This window comes from Crotalus tigris, unplaced genomic scaffold (genome assembly GCF_016545835.1).
Source record: "Crotalus tigris isolate CLP2741 ecotype Arizona unplaced genomic scaffold, ASM1654583v1 scf7180000017536.10889498, whole genome shotgun sequence".
Taxonomy (NCBI): Eukaryota; Metazoa; Chordata; class Lepidosauria; order Squamata; family Viperidae; genus Crotalus; species Crotalus tigris.
Genome location: NW_024096460.1, coordinates 5,016,384 through 5,042,838, shown reverse-complemented (window position 1 = coordinate 5,042,838; position 26,455 = coordinate 5,016,384). Strand labels below are relative to the sequence as shown.

The 26,455-nt window shown below is 35.2% G+C and overlaps 1 protein-coding gene across 1 annotated transcript; it reads right to left on the bottom strand.

Annotated features, from left to right (window-relative positions):
- GPR26 (G protein-coupled receptor 26) lies at nt 1-26,376 on the bottom strand. Its single transcript, XM_039353210.1, has 3 exons — nt 25,568-26,376; nt 11,822-11,935; nt 1-2,166 (listed from the first exon to the last, which is right to left on the bottom strand). Exons 1-3 carry the CDS (start codon nt 26,284-26,286, stop codon nt 1,935-1,937), a joined length of 1,065 nt encoding a protein of 354 aa, XP_039209144.1. The 5' UTR covers nt 26,287-26,376; the 3' UTR covers nt 1-1,934.
- Between the last annotated feature and the right edge of the window lie 79 nt (nt 26,377-26,455).

Sequence of the window (26,455 nt, the reverse complement as noted above, 5' to 3'; positions counted from 1 at the left end):
TTACTTATATCTAGACAAAAAGAAAAACTGTTGCCATTTCCTCCCAATTTTTCCTTGCCTTATAGATATGTATCCATACTTTCTATTCCCCCAAATAGAGTGTTTATATTTTTTACCTAAGAGACCATTTTCTTGCAGTTATAGTTTTATCACCCTACAGTTTCTTCCCAAACCCAAATATCAATGCACCAAAGGTTGAAAAAATCAATAAGCAGGATAGAAAGTTAAGCCTGAACTCTTATCTTAAAATAAGAATTACATATTCTGGAATATTTGAAGAATGGCTGCTAGTTTTAAATACATTTGTACAGAACAGTGAGAAAGGGTCTTTTTTAGGTGTGGCATTTTTATTTCACAAAAAAAATGTTTAGAACCTGTCCAGCCTTTTTGATGTAGACCAATGGGCACAAATAGCACACTGGATACAGGTGGAATACCAGTAAGTGAACGGGATTCAGCATCAGTAGAATTCAACTCTCAAGTCCATCCCAACATAACTCACAAAAGAGGAAAGAATCAATCAAAGTCTGAATAATATATCCTTTCATTTTACATTACTCAGTCTGAATCTTTTCTTATTATTATTCTAGAATTTAGTTTTAATAAATTCCCAATGATTCTTCTGGTTTAACCATTCCAGTTACTGGAAAGAAATGTCTAACGTTGTTCAGATTCACTTGATGATAGTTTCAGACTTAAACACATTTTTTCATATATTGTTTTTTTAACATAAATACTTTCTTAAATGAATACAGTGAGTGCATAGAACTATCTGTGTGGAATCTGTGCAAATGTTTTGATCCAGTTCTGAGCACTGACAAAGGAGTCCTGTACAACATTTCTGTATACACCTCTTGAAGCTGTCAGTCAGGGCTTCAGGACCAGACATAACACAATGTTCACAATGACTCTTTTTGTGAAGAAGATTACATTCTAGACTGCCAGCAGCCTGTATTTAGCCAGTGTACTGCAGACTCACATTAATGCAAAACACACAGGTATTTTTTTCATAGTCAGAAAACCATAGCAATATGGTAACCATTTAGGTGAAATGTGACATAGCTTCCTCTCTTGTGGGATGTTAGTGTAGCATACAATTGAGAAAGACCAGAAGGAAAAGACTAGACCTGTCTTCCAATGGACACATGCAGATTGCAGAAGATGTTATCTCATACAGTGGTGGTCCTTCTCAACCACTGAGATGGTGAGCCATGAAAGATTCTATATCTTTGACTGAAAATAGTGAAGCAGTGTAGTTAATATTTGAAAACCACATAACATCCCCATTTTGATGTGTGAAAATGCTTTAGTGTATAAGGGGCATGAGAATCACTTTAAAAATATAAGCAAAGACATGGCCCAACAATAGTATCTTTCTTGTATTTGCACATCATGAAAGCAGTACCTCAAACTAAGAATTTGTAGATGAGATACCCTGATTCTCATCCAACAAGCTTATGTGCAATTAAATATGACCTCGTATGGCCATATCTTAGGAAGAATAGTTATATCTATTTATAACAGATTGTGTAGTTTATGTAATCACATTTTATCAGGTGTCAATTTGATGTTACATATCAAAAGTGTCACAAAGTTGTCCAGTGTTTTTATATTTCAAGGGGATGGTAGGCATGTAAGCACCATCCTTTACTATAATCCATACCAAATCCATATTTAAATAAAGACAAGATTATGTCTTTGTGGATATGGATGGACATATTTCATGAAGCTGAAGGAGACCTTGTAGGCTATATTGTATGCCAGAATTAAAAGGCATTCAACTTTGCTTTGAAATTAATTACCTACATTGCTGAACACTCAGCTGGCAGGCTTTCCAAAATATTGTTGGAAGATGATCCCAGAGATGCCAGCCTACATCCCTCAGCTTTTGTCCACCAGCATTATGCTACATTTCAAAAACAGTTCTTGCCTCTTCATTCATTCCCTTGCAAAAAATTCCGACTTTGTGATTCACTTGTGAGAGCAGATGAATTTATTGAGCCTCTTTTCAGCATCTTATTTATTATGTCTTTCCATGTTTTCTTATACTGATGTCGTAACAAAGAATAAACGAAGGGATCTGAAACAGCTTTACTATAGGCCAGACACTTGGAAATAACTCCCCAGTGAGCACTGATGGGAACTATTGATGACAATTCTATTAATCTGCCAAGAAAAAAGAGAAAGAAAAAAAATTAGTGTCAGATATCAAGCATTTGAATGTTCTATATTAAAACAACATTCAATAATTCTATCTCTATCATCATAACCTCTGAGAAATTTATATGCATAAGAAAGTAACAAACTATTACTGGACATAAATAAAACTGCCACTTGGTTTATGCACAATCAATATGTATAGTCTCTAAGAAATACACCATCTGTTTTATATCAAAATGAGGTGGGTAACCTCATTCTTGAAACTATATTAAATCCATTGTATTTATACAATTAGTGGAGACACTTTCCATTGAGCTGCAGAGAAGTGGACAAAAGGTGGCTTGAAAGCAGATTTCTTTTCCAACTGATATTTTTTAATACAGATGATTTTTGGGGGGAGGTCAAAATTGTTGGGCAAAGAAGACAGTTATATCTCCCTCCTGTAATCTTTCTAGTGCTAACTAGATAATCAGCAAGATAATGAAAAGGCTACAAGGACTTTTTCCCATTGAATAAGCAATGGTTGGTCTGAGGATTATGCTAAACGAATGAATGAATGAATGAATGAATGAATGAATGAATGAATGAATGGCAAGATAACTTTTTTCTTGGAGACCATCATACTGATTGCAGAAAGTCTGTACTCTAGATAGAATTACAGTAGAGAAAGAAAGCATCCCCAAGGCTTGTTAAAGATTTTGCAATAATGTCTAGGGAAAGTTTGTGAGTATGTATGTGTGCACAATTTTGCCAATTAAGTGATCAGTGAACACAGTAAATAAAGGAATTTTAAGCTTTTTATGTCAAGCAATCATAAAAAAGCATAACATAAAAAGCATACAAACAAAACAATATAATATCCATATCTCTTACAAACTGCCAGGAGCTACTTAATAACAATAGCAGAGGTATCCCGAAGGTGGCCAGTTTCCAGTTTCCATAGTACCCATGCTAGGTTCTGTGCAGAGGTTTCCCACAAACAACAATCACCCCAAAATTTTATTAAAATCTGTTATCATGGCTTCATAGCCCTGCTATGCTTATGAGATTGCAAGACCTGAATTAACTGGGTGGCACATGACTCTGGAATGGGAATTGAAAGTCTGAGACCTTTACAGGAATGTGAAGATCCCTGCTCCTGACTCCATTATTTAGTAAAGAAGAGTGAAAAACAAACTGGTTAACTCAGAATGAGCTCTAAACTTATTTAACATATTTTTCTTAATATGAAGCAGCAATCAAAATTAAGTCATTAAAATTTCTGAAATAACAATATTCTTCTGCAGTTCTACAACAGCTCCCAGAGAATCTGATGAGAAAATATACTGAATTCTACTGATGTGGACAGATTATTTGCACAGTTTCAGTGAGCAATGATGAACGCGCACAATGCCCCATATTATCGGTACTAATAAATGTCCTGTCCTAGTTCAGTTCCTGAGTGTAATTTCCCATGAAAATAGATGAGAGGGGAAGAAAGATCAAACAGGAATTTGAGTTCACCAAAAACACTACACAACATCTCTGATGATATGTCTGAACCACTTAGCATTGACCTTGATACTAGCCCATTTATGAGGCAGGTTGAAGCCCAATCAAGTGGATCTGGTATATTTCATCACAAAATAGAAAAATGTTCTATACAAATATTCCATGTTGCACAGAGACGAAATCTGTGGAGGCTCAATGAACTGGCCTACTTCGGGATTGCCTCTCTATCCAGCCACAGAGCACCGTTTTGGCTAACAGAGTGAACATAAACTTGTTTAATAACTGTTCCCTTTAGTGGAGAGCAGGAAGATATCGATATTGATAGCAATACCAAAGATATTGATCTCCTAGTGACCTTTCATTTAATTTTTAATATGAGCTCTCTCCTTTTCTTTCTCCTCTAGCTGAAATGAAGACATCGGCTCTAGCCTAATCCTAGGAGGAAATGAAATAGAAAAGTACAAAAGGGTAGTGGAAGAAAGTGTGCTGGGAATGATAACTTCAAAGAAAAGCAAATTCTTTCCTACTCTATTGAGGCATTTGGTTTGAGTTTCCATCCAGATGGAACCTCATTATTTCCTCTTTTTTGGTTGATGTTCACAAATGCTCTTTCTGGTTAAATGTACACCCTAAATTTATGAGTTGGAGAGTCAGTCTTTTGAGACAGGAAAAGTTCTCAAGCTCCCATGCCTCACCCCCACTGCATTCTGTCATCAAAGAATGAGTGATAGTAATAGCAGGAACAGAAATCTGCTGCCCTTATGTGAGGACCATGATTCTACTGGTCTCACTCCTGAGATCAACATACTTTCTTCCCAACTCTCAGGACCAAAGGAAAGCACATTGCTCTCTCTCTCTCTCTCTCTCTCTCTCTGTGTGTGTGTGTGTGTGTGTGTGTGAGAGAGAGAGAGAGAGAGAGAGAGAGAGAGAGAGAGAGAGAGAGAGAGAGAGAGAGAGAGAGAGAGAGAGAGAGCATGATTAGGGAAATCTTCCTTCATAGAGAAAGAACAGTCAAAGAACATGCTCACAACTGCATCTGCAGAATGAACCAATACACCAAGAATATTTATGAGTACTACAATATAAAGGTAGCATTGGAAAGCTGTAGCATATATTACCTTCAAGGGAACAATTAGTTCCACTTTCTTACAATTAATTTCTGTCAAACTGTCAGTTTCAGAATTTTCACATGCAGTGTGTGCCACTCTTACCTGTAAGATCTCTATTAAAAATATTTAAACGTATACAGGCCATTTTAGATTTTTCAGTATTCAGAAGGTTTTACAGTATTGTTATCAAAGAAAAGGAACAAGAGATTTTAAAGGAAAAACTAAAGTGGTTCATTATAGGAAAAATATAATTCATACATTAATGTCAGTTGATTTATCTTTGAGCTGTTGGTCTATATATAGCTTTGAAAAAGTAGATATGAGCCACTGGGACTCATTCCATGCATACGGAAATAAATATTTCAATGAATATTGAAAATAAAGAATAATGACCTTTGCACAGCTTGGCATTTTTTTTTCTGTTAGGGACTCAAGCAAGTATTTTAGGTGCAATTATGATTTGAACATTAAAAGGGGGAATATAACTCCCTTTCTGTTTTTTGGGAGAGAGTAATAAAAGTCTACATAAACTACATGAAGAAGACAGCAAAAGATAACTTTAACCATTAATCTAAGAATAAACTCTAGAGTAGCTGTTATCATTATCAGATTGTGCCTTTCTGAGTCTGGATGAATGTTTCTCAACTTTAACAATTTTAAGATATGTGGACTTCACTTGCCAGAATGCTGAGAATTGAATTCTGAGACTTGAAGTCCACAGTTTTTAAAGTTTCCAAGGTTGAGACACATTAGTCTAGAACAGGGGTCCCCAAACCCCAGTCCGTGGACCAGTACCGGCCACGGCATGCCAGCAACTGGGCCACACAAACAAGCAAAGCCCCATCTGCGAGATGCAGGCAGCACACAAAACCACGCACCCTCCGGTCTGCAGAAAAACCTCCCTCCACAGAACCGGTCCCTGGTGCCCAAAAGGTTGGGGATCTCTGGTCTAGACCATTTCTTGATCCAGGCACGGGATTACAAATTTGAGGTTTCAACATTTTCAAAAAGATCTTTGCATCTGGAATTTATCAGATAGAGAATAACCCAACTCCCTAGCATGCTTGCTTTCTAAAAAGAGAAATTGTTTTAGCAAATTTAGAAAATACTAACCATACATTAGTCCTAAAAGCCCTCAGAATAGTATAGAGACTGTCTGGTGGTTAATTTATTTATTTCCCTTCTTTATTATTTTTATAAATAATTCAAGGCAGAAAACATACTTAACATTCTTTTTTCTTCTTATTTTCCTCACAGCAGCAACCCTGTAAGATGAATTGGGCTGAGACAGAGTGACTGGTCCAAAGTCACCTAGATCGGTTTTCTAGTTTCTAGCCTGGTGCTTTAACCACTAGACCAAACTGTAACTGTAGTAATCATACACTCATTTATCATATAATTATTACTCAATATATTCATAGAACTGGTACAAAAAAGTTGGTACCACATGAATGTTTAGAATGTATGCTTTAAATCGATGACAGAATCAAGCTTCATTATACCCTTCTGGTTGAATGTTTAAAAGAACAAATCAGAGTTTACTACTATGACATTAAAAACAATTATAAAAAATATTTTGCAGTACTTGATTCAATTATTTTTTCCAATTATTTTTCTAATGATTTTTTGAAAACATAATCTGCTTTTTTTATTTCCTGAGTGTTTAAATCACTAAGCAATTTTGGAAAAATTAGGCATTGATTTCTACACTACAAAAAAGATGCCCAATAAATCCTGCCCTTATTCCCCTATATTTTTAAATACTAGATACTGGTGTGCGGAAGTATTGAGGAATAGCACTTAGACTTATATACCCCTTCATAGTGCTTTACAGCATTCTCTAAGCAGTTTACAAAGTCAGCATACGTTGGAACTCATTGTTGGAATGTAGTTTGTGCAATGACTACAGTAGTATTTAGACAGTAAATGGCAGTGTTTACAAGTTTGGGTCTATGGTATATACTCTATGTTCTTTTTGTCTTAGGTAGAGTTTCCTGTTTCCTGTTACAGTTAAAACAGATAAAGCCACAAAGCACATGGTGACTACCTTTTGTTTGTTCTGTAGTGCTATATATAAATAGAATATTTATATATTTCCCCCAACAATCTGGGTCTCCTTTTTCCGACCTCAGAAGGATGGAATGCTGAGTCAACCTTGAGCCAGTCAAGATCGAACTCCTGGCAGTTGGTTGAATTAGCCTAACCAGCACCATGGCTCTACTACTACTACTATTACTACTACTACTACTACTTCTACTACTACTATAATTAGTATTGCCAGTATCAGATATACTGTGGCTTTTGAACACCAAAAAGATCCATAAGTTGCTAAAAAAAATAAGGTTGCTAAAAAAATAGGTTATTGATTATTATTTTTAATAACAACAACAACAATAATAGTAAAGTTGGAAGGGACCTTGGAGGTCATCTAGTCCAACCCCCTGCTCAGGCAGGAAACTCTATACCATTTCGGATAAATGGCTGTCCAGTCTCTTCTTAAAAACTTCCAGTGTTGGAGCATTCACCGCTTCTGGAGGCAGGTTGTTCCACTGGTTAATTGTTTTAACTGTCAGGAAGTTTCTCCTTAGTTCTAGGTTGCTTCTCTCCTTGATTAGTTTCCACCCGTTGCTTCTTGTCCTGCCTTCAGGTGCTTTGGAAAATAGCTTGACTCCCTCTTCTTTGTGGCAGCCCCTGAGATATTGGAACACTGCTATCATATCCCCCCTCGTCCTTCTCTTCATTAAACTTCATTAAACATTTCCTTGTTGGAATGTACGTATGTTTTGTTGTTTCTCTCCTAAAACTTCTACATTACATAGTTATTTCTACTACTTCTGCATTATATCATGTTTTTATAAACTGACATTAGGTATCTTGGTCTCTTTATAGAAAGGAGTGCTTGAACTTACTGACAGATCAATTGTCATCAATCTTGCCTTCTAAAAAAAGTATTTAAACAGTCAGCATTAAATAGAAGACAAAAATAAGACTACAAAATATTGCAATTTAATATTAACAGACACTCAAATGTATAAATGCTATATAAGTAAATTTGTTTATATATTTTTAGAAATTGCTGGATGACAAGCAATTGCCCAATACAAGGAGAAAATCTATGTTGTTACTAAGAGTTGACATGATGTAATGGTACCTAAATCATTAATAAGACAAAAGTGAGACATATATTTAGAAGAATAAAACCAATTCTTGTTCAGGAAAATAGTTTCAGTGAACCATTTCCCAGTACTGGTAGCTGAAATGTTCTTTAAATTTAATTATATTTGATAAAGCACATTTAACATTAGCTGATCAGTACTGCTATCAGATAATAGAGTGATTCAAGCATTAGCTTATCACATGCCTACAGAAAACAACTAAGCATGAAACAAAAATATTAGACACTAATTAAAATACGTAATAACAAAACCCTGCAAGATGCTACTGGCTAGGGCTGATTTTGAAGAGTTTCAGAACATGCACAAGCAGAGTACTGCTTATAAGAACAGAAAGCTACCTTATACTTATTCCAGTGACTATGTAGAAATGACAAAGATCAAGCTATTACTTTTTTGCTAAACACAAATTCATAGTGTATATATGTATATATGTTGAGGAAAATAGTCGAATATATCCAGGATTTGCATTTTTAGTATAATTAGAGACAATGTATATATGTATATATGCACATATGCACATATGTATATATGTATATTTGTTTTCTGAGGTTTTCGCGGGTGTTTGTATATAGGTCTTTGTTTATTTGGGTTTTCTCCCGCGTCAAATTGGAAGTGTCTTGGCAATGTTTCGACAAAGTCTCATTCGTCATCTTCAGGCTAGTGTTTTTGGCTTCGTGCTTCTAGGAGCAATGTGTGATCATAGCTGTTTCTTCCTTTTAACTGCCAGTGGGGGTATGAACTTTGTCGAAACGTCGCCAAGACACTTCCAATTTGACGTGGGAGAAAACCCAAATAACCAAAGACCTACATATGTATGTGTGTGTGTGTATTCACTGGATATGTATGTTGATTTATTTTAGACAGTATTAAATTATATTTGTCATTTTAAATTGATCCATCAGAATCTACATCTATCTATCTATCATCTATTTATTGTCTATCATCTTTCTCTCCCTTTCTCTGTGCCATCTATCTATCTATACTTTATAAACACACTTTAAAGTGATCAGGCAGAAGAGATTTTTGTCTTTCAAAGTTGTTCTTAACCATCTTATTTGGTCATATAAGCCTAGCTACATAATAGTAAATCCATTCATCAATCCTTCCATCTATCCATCCTAATCTAATTTTTCTACTCATAGGTCATCTATTTATGTTTACCTCATGCCCCAAACTAATCACTATGGGCATGAATCCCAGCTGTAATGGAAGAATATTTCACAATCAATATGTCAACTGACAAATTAGCAAATAAAAAAATCAAGTATTACAATGAAAAATAGTCATTTTGTACTATTATGTATTTTGAGCCAGTAACCATAAAAATAAAAAATATGATTATATACCTACTCTCCAGAGAAGAATATAAAGGAAGCTATCTCTCATTCCAATACCTTGCAACACTAATCCATTATCTTTTTTCTCCCAAATATATTGCTCTGTCCCAACACTTTGTTTTTTCCAAGTACTGATCAAATAGCAGGATAGATTAGCCTTATAATGATGGGAAAAAAAGAGACTCCACTAGATATTCTCAACATATTGAGAGTATCTCATCTTAAATCCTCTATTAAATGCCTTAATTTCATGCAAATATGAAATTTTTTAGGGGAAGAACAAATATTGGGGCCTCACAGCACAATTGCCAAGATCAAGCAATATTACATCACTGTTAGTCTCTGAAATTGACTGGGGCAGTAAGGAAAGAATTATTTTAATACAATGCCTCAGATAAATCTGGATGATGTAATGATTATCTTCCAGGGACCATTTTGTTGGTTTTCAGGTGTTGCTCAGTAAAATAAAGACAGAGTCCCGATATTTGCCTCTTAAGCAATACATGTTTATTCAGCTGAATAAAGAAGGGGCCCCTCAAAGCAAGAGGGAACCCTGAACACACTGTGACACTCATATTTATATGCTTGCTATGTTGCTTACTTCACCACTCAGAAGAACTGGCACTCTACAGATAAAATAAGGAAGTACAGAAATAGTCAACCACCTCCTTTGGTATCATTCCAAGGACATTTGGTAGTAACTCAGGGGCTTTGGGTGTTCCCCGGAGGACTTTCCATGATCCTAAAGGCCTGCTGAGGTAACTGGATTAACTGCACGTATGTCTCTTTGAGGCTATAATTAAATTACTGATCAACAGGACCAAAGTTGTTTTTTCTTCACATTTGGAGTTTGATTTAACATGTTTTAATCAGCCTGCCTGATCTCAGTGTCTGCAAATGTATCGGTAATACAACACCCAGAATTCTCAATAGGCATAACCACAGACTACTATAACTGAAAATTTTGGATACTGAAAATATTTGAAATCTACCAATATGGAGATACCAAGGCTGGATAAACAATTTATTCAAAGGACACTTGAAGCTGGATAAGAGCTATTACATGTATCAGATAAACATTTTGATTCATGAGTCAAAATATAGATGTGAAAGATAAGAACTGTATTTGATAAACTCCCCATGTTTGGACATATGTACATTAATTATCAGCACCAGGAAACTAACATCACTATGCATACTGCTTTAAGTTTCATATGTGTGCCAAGATATTATCATTTTTTCCATCAACTGTTTTGTTAAAAATAAATCTACACATTCCAAATGTTCATAAAAACCAGCACAATCTCTCAGATTTTTGCCTCTTGTGCTGTTTCTGAAGTACCGCAATCAACATTTCAATAATTTATTTCAACTAGAACAATTTGAAATGATGTTTTTGATTACAGTTTTCCCCTCAGTCTTTATTTTGCAGTAGTAGTGAACTGTTTTGACAATCGTGGTAGAACTGAGATTTTTGTGATCCTGTGTTAGTTAAACTGTACATTCTTATTCATTAATAATTCTATCACCGGCAGTCCTTACTTACAAATTGCCTGAACTAGCAATTGTTCAAAGTTACAATACTATAAAAAAACAACTTTGCAACCAATTCTCAGATTTACAAACATTGAAGCATCCTGAAATCACATAGCAGCCATTTGTGTGTTTCCCAATCAACTTGTGATAAGCAGATTTACTGTAATAGAGAATGCAGAAATAAAATAAGAAGTCATAGACACATGATTTGCCTCACCATGGTGACTTCCTTAATGATTAAATGGGAAGTTAGGACATAAATCTGTCACAGTCATGGGATTTTCCATTTAGTGACCTTTGAGCTTAGCAACAGAGTTTTCAGTCTCAAATGTCGTCACTAAGCAAGGACTACCTATGCATCTATTTTGGCTATACACTCCCTTCCTATTATGTTACTATTACTAGGAGCATTTTTCTAATCTTTAATATATTTAGCAGTGATAAATCCTGGCTGAGGTTCCAAAGTGATAAAGCTGGGCTATTAGTAATCATCACCATGTGGAGGTCACTTGAAATGTTCTTTTACAGTGATATATTTGTAATATGGCACAGAGCAAAGTTGTCACTAGTAACAACTGACGGGAGCAAAGAAAGATGAGAGAGTGTCAGGAAATTATCCAAGGTTAAATGGCCAAAATGCTAAATTTTATTAGAGATGAACATCATAAAATACAGGTCTATAAGCATTATGGAAATATATGACATGACATCTTCCTCAAGATGTTTGCTATGGCTTGAAATATCATTACACAAATAAATGTGGGTACAAGTATTTATGCATTACAGAACATAATAGACTTGCTGCATTTTATGGTCAACATTCTAAAACCTTTCTGATCTTTTTCAGTGAGAATCTCATTCCAGTCTTCACAGCGTTTATTGGAATATTTATAATGCAAGGAACAAAATGCAAGCAGTGTAGTGAAAAAAAAAAAAATCCTGAGCAGAATGTTGCCAAGTGAACATTGTGTATATCTTTGTTTGGAAGGGACCTAAGTGGCATAAAACTTACCTTGTGATTACATACGGTGCAAAACAAAGTATAAAAGTGCCAATAAATGTACTGATCTTCTTGGTTGCTCGTTGTCTCCGTCTCTTCTGTTCTTCTAGACATCGCTCTCTTACACTGTGCAGCATTTGACACAAACAGAAAAGTCAATTATAAACTGAGGTTGTATTTCCACATTTTTCTTTAGCCATTTCAATATGCATTTTTCCAAGAGGCATTCAAATTGTGTAGGATTATTTTTCTGGATCTTAATATTTCTTGATAAAACATTAAAGAAAATGTATCCTTTGCAACAAATCATATTATAATATAAATTATATTTATGGAGATCCTACATAAGTAGATATATTGTAAGTTAATTTATCCCATGTTGCTTATATTCATGTTGGAAAAAATAAAGTTTGAATATGTCTCTATATGTATGTGTGCATAAAATACATGTACTACAAAATCTATATAGGGCTGCACAATTTTAGTTTTCAGAACCTTGCGGGTTTGCAGAAAAGAAGTAGCAATAGCAATCTGAAGTCTAAAGGGTACAATCCCACATATACTTGAGTTCTTAAGTCTGGAATGAAATGAGAAAAAACCCAAGGTATAACAAGATGAGAATAAGGAATAAAGGAACTAACAAAGCTTTCAGAAGAAACTATAAAAAGAAGGGAAGGGACTTTGGAAGTCTTCTAGTCCAACTCCTTGCTCAAGCAGGAGACGCTAAACAATTCTGGACAAATGGCTGTCCAATGTCTTCTTGAAATCTCCACTGATGGAGCAGTCATAATTTCTGGAGGTAAGCTGTTCCGTTGATGAATTGTTCTCGCTGTCAGGAGAGTTCTCCTTAGTGCTAGGTTAGATCTCTCTTTAATAACATTCCACCCATTACTTCTCTTCCTGCCCTCAGGTGCTTGGGAGAATAGTTTGAGTCTCTCTTCTTTGTGACAGCCCCTCACATACTGGAAGACTTTACATATCACTCCTAGTCCTTCTCTTTGTTAGACTAGATATAGCTAGTTCCAATAATTGTTCATAGTACCATCTTATCATCTTTGTTGTTCTTCTCTGCACTCTTTCTAGAGTCTCAGCATCTTTTTTATATCATGGTGACCAGAACTGGGTGCAGTATTCCAAGTGTGGTCTCTTAAATCAATCAATCAATAATTCAAGAATAAGAGGCATAGAGCATGGTGGGATCTTTGGCAGTTCAGTTATTTATATCCTGTAACTATGTGCAGATCTGCATTGACCATTTAAGCTGTTTCTGCCTGTAAACCAGTTCAAGAAAATCTCATTTTGACTAAGAAACTTTTATAATATCTTCCAGAGAATTCATATTGACCAGAGACCATTACGTCCTCCCATTAGACAACTCCTCTGTAGTTAGTCCTCTTACCTTCTTCTCCATGAAAGCAATTGCCTGCATTTTACTTGAGGTAGATGGGTCTTTCTGGACATATTTTTTATACGTCTGACTGTCTATCTGCCTCTCCCTCCCTCCTTAAGTTTATATATTTATATATTCAGGTTAAAGCAGCAACATAATGGAAATCAGTTGGATGTATAAACAGGCACAACAATCACTATTAAAAAAGTTGTTTCAATCACTCTGTTGCTTTTTAATAGTTCCTATGCCTCCTTTTTTACAATATTGCTGAAGAAACATAATGCTTATAATCTTTGCCTCAAATATAGAAATTTACCAATTCAGAATTTAGTAGGAACATTTTGTTATTTGAATTATATTTCTTTCTACATCAGTAAGTTTGTCCTTTTAAAAAAAATACTTAATAAGCAATGAAATGCTGCAGCCCTGGACTTATTTTTAAGGGGAGGGGCGAAAAGAAAATCTAGCTAGATCAAGAAAAGTAAAATAGCAATTTCAAAAAAAAAATCTGCTGACTTTTTGAAATATGGGATCAGTTCAGCAAGATCATAGCGACTGTGCTATTTCAACCCCCTAGTTAAAAGAAAACTCTAGAAAATCATTTTAAAAAAATCAAAGTAATTATTGACTCCTTCAAGCAACTTCTCTTAGAGTTACCCTGAAAGATACTAAAACACCATAGATAAAACAGAATGGACCATTCAGGACAACATAAAGGAAAAATGTTTTTTTTAAAATTCTTGGCAAAAAAAATGAGCCTGAAGGTCATTTTCATGATAAAGAGTATATACAGGAAGATATTTTCCATTTCCGCCTTCCATTAACAGTCGCTAGTGTACTGTGGCAACAAGACCACAAGCAGTGTAGATAAGCCCACAGTATGTGCAGGGAAATAAAAAGTGCTAGAATCCACTTCAGCATTTCAAATCACAGTGGGTTAAATTATTTCAGAAATATTAGACAAAACTTGGCTTGTTGAAAGCATGGCCTTTCTTCAGAAAATGAACAACACTACATGTTTCTACATGGATGATGTGTAGAAATCAAAACATTGATAAAACAAACCTTTAATCTAGTTCAAATTATAAAAATTTCCTGGCAATAATTTATCTGCAACTTCACTTAAGCATCAAGGCAGTGGGTGGGTTTCTTCAAAGACCCTGAAATGTCAGTTTGTTGATGTAAGGTTCTATCTCTCTATATTTATTTCTTGTGGAGTTTATGGTAGTGATAGAAAACAAGGGATGTTTTCAGAGTATAGCAAGGCAATGGATGGATGGATGGATGGATGGATGGAAAGAAGGAAGGAAGGAAGGAAGGAAGGAAGGAAGGAAGGAAGGAAGGAAGGAAGGAAGGAAGGAAGGAAGGAAGGAAGGAAGGAAGGAAATATAATAGGAGTAAAAAACGATCTCCCCCCTCCCCCTCTTCAGTTCTAAGCAGCAGGATCCAAGTGATAGATTTTCCTATTCAGTTTTCATTACATTAGATTTCTTCCTTTGGTCTGACATTTCAAACAATACATATGGATTCAATTATAATAATAAGCAATCTGACAATGACCTGTAAAGCTGACATAAGTGATAAATCATATGTTGAGCCCTTATTGATTCAGGCCATTACCAAAAGTTTAACTAAAGTTAATGTAATAACTTTTAAATATTAATCTGAAACATTCTAACATGCAAGTAAGCTTGCAGACTAGAGGAGCAGGTTATTTAGAAAGAGGGATTCCACAAGGAGATGGCTCTTTAAAAATTGGCTTCACTTTATGGAAAAGACAACTACTATTAAATACAGCTCTAGTAACATCTCTGGGAACCTTCCCTTTGGACTAACAGCAGTTTCAGTAAACTTTAGATGAACCATGATTTGCAATCCAGTCTGGATCTTCCTTATTTCACTGTTACAATGGAAAGATGGAAAACTTCACATGAAATACAAATTATTTTTATAAGTTTTTCTTGATTTTTTTAATACAATTCAACAGTGCTTATTCAACAAACGTGTTGTCTGAGTTTATCTGAGTTGAAATACAAGTGAATTTTTAACATCAATCCTTCAGACAAAAATTATGTATAATTCAGTATAAGAACATAATTAGTAGGTCCTGTTGTGTCATCTGACAAAATGTGAAATATTATCCTGATCTGGCAGTCCAGATGAGCTGAAAACATTTATGAAGTTTATCAAGTTATCTTGGAACATCATAAATGACTTGTAAACTGAGATCCAGCTGTTGGGTTATAAATTGCTCAAGCCAGATATAATTATAACTGATTCTGCCTTGAGCACAATATATTTTGAATTTGCCCATACAATGTTAATTTTCATATGATGTTAATACATTTAAATAAGCTATTATACATATATTTAAAAAATATTTTGTTAAATATATGTGATAACAATTGTTAATCAAAGCAACAAGCATATGGCTTCTTTCCTTCCTATCCTTCCTATTCTTATTTGGAGAATAAGGAAGAATCAATAAGTGGAGAATAATAAGAGCCAGTTTTGTGTGGTGGTTAAAGCATCAAGTTGACTCAGCATTCCATCCTTCTGAGGTCAGTAAAATGACAACCCAAATTGTTAGGGCAATATGTTGAGTCTGTACACCGCTTAGAGAGGGCTGTAAAGCACTGTGAAGCAGTACCGGTATATAAGTCTAAGTGCTATTGCTATCAGGTTAGCAACTTGAGAGACCATGACTTCCAATGCCACCTTGGTTGTTTGGGTAATCTTGTGCTAGTCAGTCTCTTTCAACCCTATGGCAAACTACTTTTGAAATCTTGTAAAGAAAACTGCAGTCTTCTTTAGAGAGTCACCAGGAGTCAAGACTGACTCAAAGGCATTTAAAAAAAAAGAACCAAAAGCAAAAATGGCTTGTAAGCTGCATGGCAAACTTAGGATTCAAGTTATTGTGTCTGGGAATGGGCTAAAGCAAGGGGATGATTAAATCTGCATGAGATGCAGTTGGATCCCAATGACTGAAAAATTGGGCCAACTCTGGGCTTTTTTCTGCCATGTGAAAAGCCATCAGGCTCCTAAAATAACCGTGAGAGCCTGATAAAACAGTTTATTTTTTGTACATAGTTTAGAAAAGTAACTGTGGTGGGATATAATTTATGTTTGTAAATTTGTTTGTTCAATTGATGTGAAGCCAAGTCAGTGTGGAATAGGACATTTGGTGAAATATTTTAGTCATCCGAGATAGGATTGATGTCTTTAACTCACCATGTTGAATAGAATAGAATAGAATAGAATAGAATAGAATAGAATAGAATAGAATAGAATAGAATAGAATAGAATAGAATAGAATAGAATCTGGAAGGGACTTTGGAAGTCTTCTATTCCAGCCTGCTGCTCAAGCAGGGGAAGCTTGAGTGATGGTATCCAAATGAATATATTCTGATAAAGTTTATAAGTGGTACAACAGAGACCATTTCCTTCTCTCATAAACTCTCTGGATCTATATACCTTATTTCTATTTCCAATCCTGGTTTGGCATTCAGTCATCACGGAGTCCAAATTACTACATTATCTTGATATAAAGGGCCTTTGGGAATTATTTTGGGGAAAATTCTCCCACTCGTAAATTTGCAATATACAATCAGTACAGTACTATAAAAATATAGGTACCAAAATCAAAAGGCTGGGTGTAACCAGTGCTGAATTTTCCAGTGTGTATTGATCCTATCATAGTGGTAAATTATATCAGGCTATAGTACTTCTTGACATTTTGTCAGACTGTAATACAAATTTCAGTGCTATAAGAGGAATAGTATTTATATCTGAGCTATTTAATTCTTTTCAATCAAGGACTGAACTAGCCGTTAAATACTGGGTCAAGGATCAAATCCCAAGGGGTAGATGGAACAAAGACGAAAACAGGAAAAAAGCAAAGATGATCATTAAATGGGTTCATTTTAAATGTAACATCTTAAGTTCAGTTGCAACTGATAAGATTTTTCTGCATCTTATCTCTTTTCATCTCATTGAAAAGTTATAATTTGATGGCACCTTTTTGAGGAATTTCGGAGTCACATATTGCCATGAAGAGTGTCTATGAATTTATTCTCTAATAAAATGTATATCCCATATTTGTGTTTGAGTAAACAATCAAGGCAACTTACAGAATTTTAAGAATGTCAAATATAAGCATAAAGTAAAAATCAAAAATTAAGATCATGATCAATAAAATGCAATAAAATAATTAACATTAAGAGCTTGGTGACAGATACATTTTGGCAACTTTCCTAAATACTTAAAAGAGAAAAGGCTTTCACCCTCTCCTACACCATTAAAAAAGCTAAGCTTCTGTCAGTGGAGGCATCTTCACATGGTCCTCTAAGTTACCACACTGGTTCATAGCAGGAAAGGCAGTCTCTCAGATACAAGTAGTTCTTGACTTACAACCATTCATTTAGTGACCGTTCAAAGTTAGAATGGCACTGAAAAAAGAGACAACCATTTTTCACACTTATGACTGTTGCAGCATCCCCATGGCCGTGTGATCAAAATTGTGAGGTTGGCAACTGGCTCACATTTATGATGGTTGCAGTGTCCCAGGTTCATGTGATCACCTTTTGGGACCTTTTGACAAGCAAAGTTAATGGGGAGGCCAGATTCACTTCACACAGTCTTACTAACTTAACAACTGCAGTAATTCACTTAAGAACTGTGGCAACAAAGGTTGTAAAACGATGCAAAGCTCACTTAGCAAATGTGTTGTTAAGTGCAGCAGAAATTTAGGCTCAATTGTGCTCATAAGTCGAGGACTAGCTGCAACCAAATTGAAGGGTGTTTAGCACTTAAAATTGTGCCCAGCAGAATAGGAGGTGGGAGTATTGGGTACATATACTGCTTTGAGTTCATAAAAAATAAAGACAGAATAAGTCAAGTAAATGTCATAAAAAATAAATAAATGATTGGGAGCCAGAACAAATCATTGCTGTAGAAACATACTCTTTATTATACCACTACAGATCCAATGACATTTAGGTATTTAGGAGCACTCCCAAAATGGATATTCTATTTTAATTCTAATGATATTGTTTTTTTACTGTTCATGGCCCAGAGTCCATTAGGATGAAATGTCATTTTAAAAAGTAGATGAAGGACAGAAAGAAACAAGGGCACATCACTTGGCTCTGGAATTAGATAAGGTTAAATTATTCTATTGTGGAATATCCCATATCTAACCTGTCTCAAACGTCACCAAAACCTGTTTACAAAAATGAAAGTTTCATGCCTTAATCAGTTTTGATGAGTTAAAGTGCAAATTGGCAGATGGAAGGATAAAGGGAAAGGATTTTAAGAAATATAGTGATGTTTTTGGAGAGGGAAAAGAAAATAATAAAGCGAACACAATATTCTAAAATACTATACTAACAAAATAGACTATTTATGTGACTGAAGAATAAGAGTATTTATGACAAATAATGGTATTAAAGATGAAAAAAACATAGCTACTTGTTGATAAAAATTTCTAGAGATTTCAAGGACACTTCTGTGTAATTTCCCTAGCAACCGTAGGAAAGAGATTTGCCAAAGTCTTCTTTCAGTGTGCAGAATTAAATAAAATATTGAACTTTGCTTTGCCAAGGCTCAACTATTTCAGTTTTAAAATACTTTCTTCCTTTGTTTGGTTACAGTATTATTCAAAGGTTATTTGTTTGCTCCAAAGAAACAAGTACTGGTTACCAAGATGAGGTGGTTGGCATTTTAGCTCAAGCTTTTTAAATATCACAATATTAATACTTAGGCTTTCACTGGTTATATAGCTCAGTTAATGGTCTAATGGATTTACACAGCAGTTCTCTACTTTCAGCAGAATTTATTCCCAGGAGATGTTACTCAGAATGTTTATAAAACTCCAAGATTAATGCGTTTTTTTATATAAATAAAACAGCCTTCCTATTATTAGATCAAAGAGAAACAGAATGTGAGACGTCATGCTGTATCATTTATATATTTGTTCTACTAGTTGCAGTATATACTGTATGTACATAAAAATCTTTATGTATGAATTCTGGTAATATGCAGTTTTCCTATTTAGAGTAATTTTGAGTATCTCCTCTTGTTTATCTAAACAATTATTCAAACTTTTTGACACATCTATTTTTATAAACTACTTTCTGCTTTATCAGTTTTCCCACTAATAGTCTTTGTTATCAAGTTTCTTGCAAGTGGGAATATAAATGTGCTTAAGAAATGTAGACATTCCATGGAAAATGAATTCTACACCAGCATATAGCTAGCAGAAATAATCTTGCTGTGCAACTTTGATTAAAGTTTCCCAGCCAGCTATGAGTGTGGGAAAGCTAGGAACATGATGCTCAAGCCAACTTGTAGTTTGCTAGTAGAGCAGTCTTTCAAAATTAACTCATAAAATTCCATGTAAAATTGAGTTTTTGCTTTGAATTTGGAGTGCATTTTTATATACATACAATTTAGAAATGCAATTATATACACATAAAGCAAATTGCCCTCTTGTCTGCCATCCTTACTTAACATGATGTTCAAAAAAGCTGTGATGTAGGAAATTAATCTGAACAATGCCTTAAATCAGAGGCATCTAAGGTTACAAGATTATGTGGAGGTACACAATCTGTAATTAAAATCATGTTCAGTACTATACACTAAAAAGCAAATGAGATAAAGAAAATGAAGGCTGAGCCAAAAGGGCAAATGATTAGAACAAAGAATCCTGAGTATAATTTTTCATGTAATTAATCCATTTATTTATAATTATTAAAATTATCAATGTAATTTTAAGCTTAAGCTTCACAAATGAAATATACAGATAGTAAATATTCTCTTTCTAACCATAGCCAATGATGTATCCTCAAAAGACCTAAAACTTCAGCTGCTACCACACTCATGTGAACATTATTCAATATGATTTTTAAAAAATTCTAGCTAGAAGGCAAAGATGTCATCAAAGTTAAACTTCATTCTCAACAATAATTGCAATGGTACCATTTTCCAATATTGTTATTTGTTTTCTAAATAATAATAATAATAATAATAATAAAAAATCCTGCGACGATATCTGTAATACCATCAAACATCCACATCTGCCTATCCCAGGTCCTGGGTAAGGACTCGATGGGTAGACAAAATGCCAAATCCAGTCTGAACATCTGGCTGACTGTGCGATGATCGATAATAATAATAGAGTTGGAAGGGACCTTTGAGGTCTTCTAGTCCAACTCCCTGCTCAGGCAGGAAACCCTATACCATTTCAGACAAATGGTTGCCCAGTCTCTTCTTAAAAGAATGTGAATGTGTTGGAGCATTCACAGCTTCTGGAGGCAGGTTGTTCCACTGATTAATTGTTCTGTCAGGACATTTCTCCTTAGTTCTAGGTTGCTTCTTTCCTTGATAATTTCCATCCATTGCTTCTTGTCCTGCCTTTAGGTGCTTTGGAGAATAGCTTGACTCCCTTTTCTTTGTGGCAACCCCTGCTAACATGTACCCTCTCGTCCTTCTCTTCATTAAACTAGACATACCCAATTCCAGCAACCATTTTTTATATGTTTTAGCCTCCAGTAATCATCTTTGTTGCTCTTCTCTGTACTCTTTCTAGACTTTCAACATCTTTTTTACATTGTGGTGACCAAACTGGATGCAGTATTCCAAATGTGGCCTTGCCAAGGTGTTATAAAGTGGTATTAACACTTCACGTGATCTTGATTCTATCCCTCTGTTAATAGAGCCTAATACTGTGTTGGCTTTTTTGGCAGCTGCAGCACACTCTAGCTCATATTTAAGTGATTGTCCACTAGGACTCTGAGATCCCTCTCACAGTTACTAATATTGAGCAAGGTACCACCTATATTGTACTTATGTATTTGATTTTTCTTGCCTAAATGTAGGATCTTACTTTTTTCACCATTGAATTTCATTTTGTTAGATAGCGCCCAATGTTCCAGTCTGTCAAGATCCTTCTGTATCTTAAGCTTATCTTCTGGCTATTCCTGCCAGCTTGGTGTCTTCTGCAAATTTGATGAGTTCCCTATCTATCGCCTCATCCAAATCATTGATGAAGATGTTGAAGAGCATTGGGCCAAGAACATAGCCCTGGGACACTCCACTACACACTTCCCTACATATAGATGCAGTTCCATTGAGGACCAGATACTGAGTATGGCTGGTCAGCCAGCTACGAATCCATCTGAGCTAGCTATGAATCCATCTGATTCGTATTTAACCACCTTTATCCAAGTACTCACCGGGGCTGACCCTGTTTAGGTTCTGAAATTAATTAATGTTAGCTAAGTGCTGTCAATTGTTGAGGCAAATTAAAATTTAACTGTTTTAAGTCAGCTGTATGTGAAAACAAACAGTGATGCAGCAAGGAGTTGTCCACCTTTGCTTTAGAGGGTTTCAATTTCTCTGTAAATCCTTCACAAAAATTAACAAATTAGAAGTTTTAAAGCATCCTCAAAAGATACATGGACATTCCACTTCTTTTACAATTAGAGGTAGATCTTTAATCATTCAAGTGTGAAACACCAGAGATTCTCCCTTCCTACTTAAAATAGTACAAGTGCCATTCTGAGCTCTTTTAGTCACTAATAGAAGTCCCATGTGACTTTATAACTTGCTATATAGCACATCGAGAAGTGTTGATTTGGTTATTTAGCACCATTCCTTCAAATGCCCAAATATAATCCATATTTCTGTAATAAGCATCACATTCAGAAGGAAGCTTTATCTCATGAATTGTAAAGTATGAAGGAAAAAAGAAATACAAAGGAATGCAATTGATAATAGTTATGGGAAATAGCGGTGGTTCCTGGAAGTTATCTTAGTTGTAGAATCACTATAACTTTGAGATCAGTTGACTGACACTGATATTTAAATATATATATATATATATATATATATATATATATATATATATATATATATATATATATATATATATCTTCCAGAGTGTAGTTCTTTTACTTCTGAATTATTCACTTATATTTAAACACTGATTAATCACAAACAACCCAGACATATTTTCAAATAGAATCAAATATCAAATATTACATATTACATACTAATCTCTCTCTCATCTTAATTAACAGCCCAAACTAAGGACATATAGGAAAAATATTTAACTTAATGTTTAATTTTAATTTTAATATTCATTCTAACTACAGTAATAAAAGGCCCTTTTGGTGTTTATGAAATTGGTTTCAGATCTTGGATTTGTACTGGATTTCTAATACTCCGTTTTATAATTTGTCCAAAAGCACATTGTCACTTTAGAAATAAAGGGAATACCCCACTTTCAAATCAATATCAGGCATGGTGTCTGATGATGACGAGACTCTGCATCAATTAAAGTGCTTATCCCATAATACTTTGACTTCTGATAGAAATACATGTCCCCTTTATGCAACCTTTTGTAACCAAATGGATTTCTAGTACTACTTCAGTGGTGGGATTCAGCCACTTCTCACCACTTAGACCAGTGGTTCTCAACCTTTTTAATGCCGTGACCCCCAGCCGGTCGTAAGTCGAGGACTACTTAACCTATCGTAAGTCGAGGACTACTCAACTCAGCACCGTTTGCAGAATGGGACTTTTGGCGGGCTCAGCAGGGCAGAGACAGCCTGGACAATTCCTATTGGCTTTTGAAAGCCAATAGAATTAGACTCTATTCAAGAGAATCTATTCTATTGGCTTTCAGAAGCCAATAGAATAAAAGGGAGTAGCACAGCTAAGGAAAAGGGGAAAAAAATGGCAGACTGCGTTGTTTGGCGACCCCCGTGAAATGGTCGTTCGACCCCAAATGGGGTCCCGACCCACAAGTTGAGAACCACTGACTTAAACAGAACCGGTAGCTAATTTTTTGTTGCCCAGGCCAGAATGGACTTGCGGAAGTGGGATCCACACAGAGAACTGGTTATTCACATATTTGAATCCCACCACTGTACTACTTGCTTTCTAAATTTCTATCACGTGTTTTACATTGTGTTAGAATTCTTCTATAAAATAATTTCCTTGTTCCCAATTCACATAATTTTCATTCCATTTTACTGAAATTTCATTTTCCTCTGAAAAAGCATTCAAAATAATTTGCCTCAAAATGATTCAAAATGAACTAGTTGTGATATATATGAGACTTCTTAAAGTTGTCTCAGGAATCTAGGTTACTAAATTATAGTGTTTTATAGAATGCTGCCATTGGAATGGGTTCACTTCCATGAATGCTGCAACCTTGGTCTAAATTACAGTCCTGTGTTATTTTTAAATATAAATGTATATTGGGACATTTAAACTTCCTAGTAGTTTGTGTACCTTGATTTTAAGTGATCTTAAGATGTCAAGCAATGGATTGGGCATTAGTCTGAATTTCATTTCTCACCGACTCCCATAGTAATGATAGACCTTTACTTCCTGTCTCATTCTAGCCTAGGGCTGAAGGTTTTTTGGGGGAGGGGATGATTTGTTTGTTTGTTTATTTGTTTGTTTGTTCATTTGTTTGTTCGTTTGTTCAGTTAGTCAGTTTATATGCCACTTACTTTGGCAACCCCTCAGTTTCTAGTTCTATATATCATTTAAAAAAAAAATCTTTCAGTACCCTTAATTTTAAAAATGGGATTCTCAACTAATAATAAAGCATAGAACTTCAGCACAATTTTCTTCCCCTATGGATTGCTTCAATTTTGTCTTAGAAAATAAGAAAGAATGGCAACAGTGACTCTATGCTTTAAGTATTCCCAATTGCCCAATAAAAGGGCAAGCCCTTTAGGAACATTGTAAGAGATGGGATTAGGATGTTTGGCATTCTAATAAGTTAGTGTTTTCTGATTGGTTATTTATTTATTTATTATTTTATTTATTAGGCTTATATAGTTGCCGATTTCACAAAGGCAACTCAGGGTGGCGAATAATAATACAATAAGATAATGCCTGTGTAACAACCATAATATAAATATATAACAATTGGGGTTTAAAATTAATACTATTAAAACTAAGAGTGAAATATACAAATGCCCCAATGACCACCATTTTATTAATAGAAAAGTTCCCAAGCAGCCATTTTGTGAGAACACCCACAGCATGGTCTCAGAATTCAAAATCTTCTTACCACTCCCCTAAAAGTAGAGACCCATTGTAAAAATGCATGATATTACTCCTTATTCTTTTCTTTGCATAGTTATCTATTATTTCTTTATATTCTGTATTATTAATATCATTATAGTTTTAATAATCCCAAATTATTTTTTCTTGTTAGAGGTGACAAGCTACTAGAGTACATTACTTCTACTTCATTTATTCATATATGATAATTGCACCTTGTGTTCACCTTTATTTATTTTTTCCAGTGACATCTTTACAGTCAGTTTTTATATTATCCACCACGTTTCTTTTTTATGATGATCCCTCCCACACACACAGCTCTACACATAACACACAAATACTCTGAATTGTCAGTAAACTAAACAGATTGCTCTGTGATTTTGCCCCTTGAAATATTTCTTCATCTCCCTCCAGCAAAATCTAGTTCAACTAAGATAATTAGATCAGTTTTCCCACTGAATCCCCTTACTTCTTCTTTGTAAGTCTCTATTTCACAGATCTTCTAGTTATATTTCCTCATTCTCAAGTTTTTAGCTTCCCACTGTTTATGCTTTCTTATCATAACAATTCCTTCTTTCACCTCTAGCTTGAGATTCATCTTACTGTGCATAGAAAATGTGGGTTGATTTAAGGACTCTTGAGTACACTTAACTTTCTTTAGTTGTCAGTATAAATTTGAATCTTAATGCTATTTTTGATGCATTTGTACTAGTTGGTTGCTTGTGTTTATTTTTGGAATAAATATTTCTCTGGGCATCCTTCCTTCAAGGAAAGTTATTGACTTTACAGTGACATTCCAAAATGCATAAAAACAAAACAAAACAAAAACCAGAATGGCATGTAGTATGCTATTTCCCACTGACATATCTTAAGGGCTACCAGAAATCTCAATTTGATGTTGTTCATACAGCATATATGAATAACACTGATTAACATTAATGAACAGACATGGATCTATTCATTTACTAGCAAAATTGTTGAAATGCACTACTCTAAAGGAAATGCATTCATATGTAAACTCTGGGGTTCCAAAACAGCCTTCAAAACACATTCCTAGATGAGTTTTCTTTCTCTGCCAAACACCCCTAACACCCCTAACGCATTTTCAAAATATTATTGGCAATAAATTTTATAGCTACAGTGCAATCTGGGAATAGAAACATGCAGAAGAAAATCAGGGAAGAGCTGCATTTTAAAATAATTGGAATCAGACAGACAATAATTTTGTCCAACAAAATAGTAGTGTGTGATCTTGTTAGTAAAAGATGAAGGCATCTCCTTACCTAGGATGGATGTCCACAAGGAGCACAAGGGTCTGCATAGTAATCACGTCAATCCTTTTACAGTGAAAGCGTGCCACCTTCAGCACTTTCAGATATGTGAAACACAAGACTATGAGAGAGAGAAGAAAGCTAAAGGAATGAAAGATTCCTGTGAAAATCATAAACTGGGTCCTGTCTTCCAGTCTCTTGTTGCACAGGGTGCAAGAGGCATAAAGGTGGTGGAATCTTACCCAAGAAAGAGAAGTTGCCACAATTGGGAAGGATACTGAGTGTAACCACGTGTAGCTCAGTATGAGGGCAGCATCTTTGTAGCGCATCTTGGAATGGTAGTTCAGAGGAAATACCACTGCTATCCACCGGTCAATGCTGAGAGCTGCCATGCTCAGCATGGAGTTGGTAGTCAAAAAAGTCTCTAAAAACCCCACTATGTGGCAAAGATGGTCTCCTCCAGGTGGTTTCTTGTAAATGATCCCAGCCAGAGTGAGGGGCATGTTCAAAACAGTCATCAACAAGTTGCAGAAGGTCAGGTTGAGGATAAACAATCCCGGGACTTGCTTGCGGATATCTGCACTATACAGAAAGCAGATCAGCACCAAAACATTGGACAGCAACGATACAAGGATGAGCACCACAATCAAGAAAGCCAGGATCACTTCCCAAATGTTCATGATGCCTCCATTCACAGGAGGAACATTTCCAAAACTGCACCCAGCTGGCATCCAGAAAACATGGTGTGAGGCACTCTCACACCCTCCTCCTCCTCCCCAGCCTGCTCGCACTCCTGCATGCCCTCCGTATTTTTAGAAGAGCTGCAGTCCCCCCACCCCCTGCTGCTGCTTCTTTCCACGTCAATGCTTTTTAGAGAGAGGCACAAAAAGCAATGGGAAT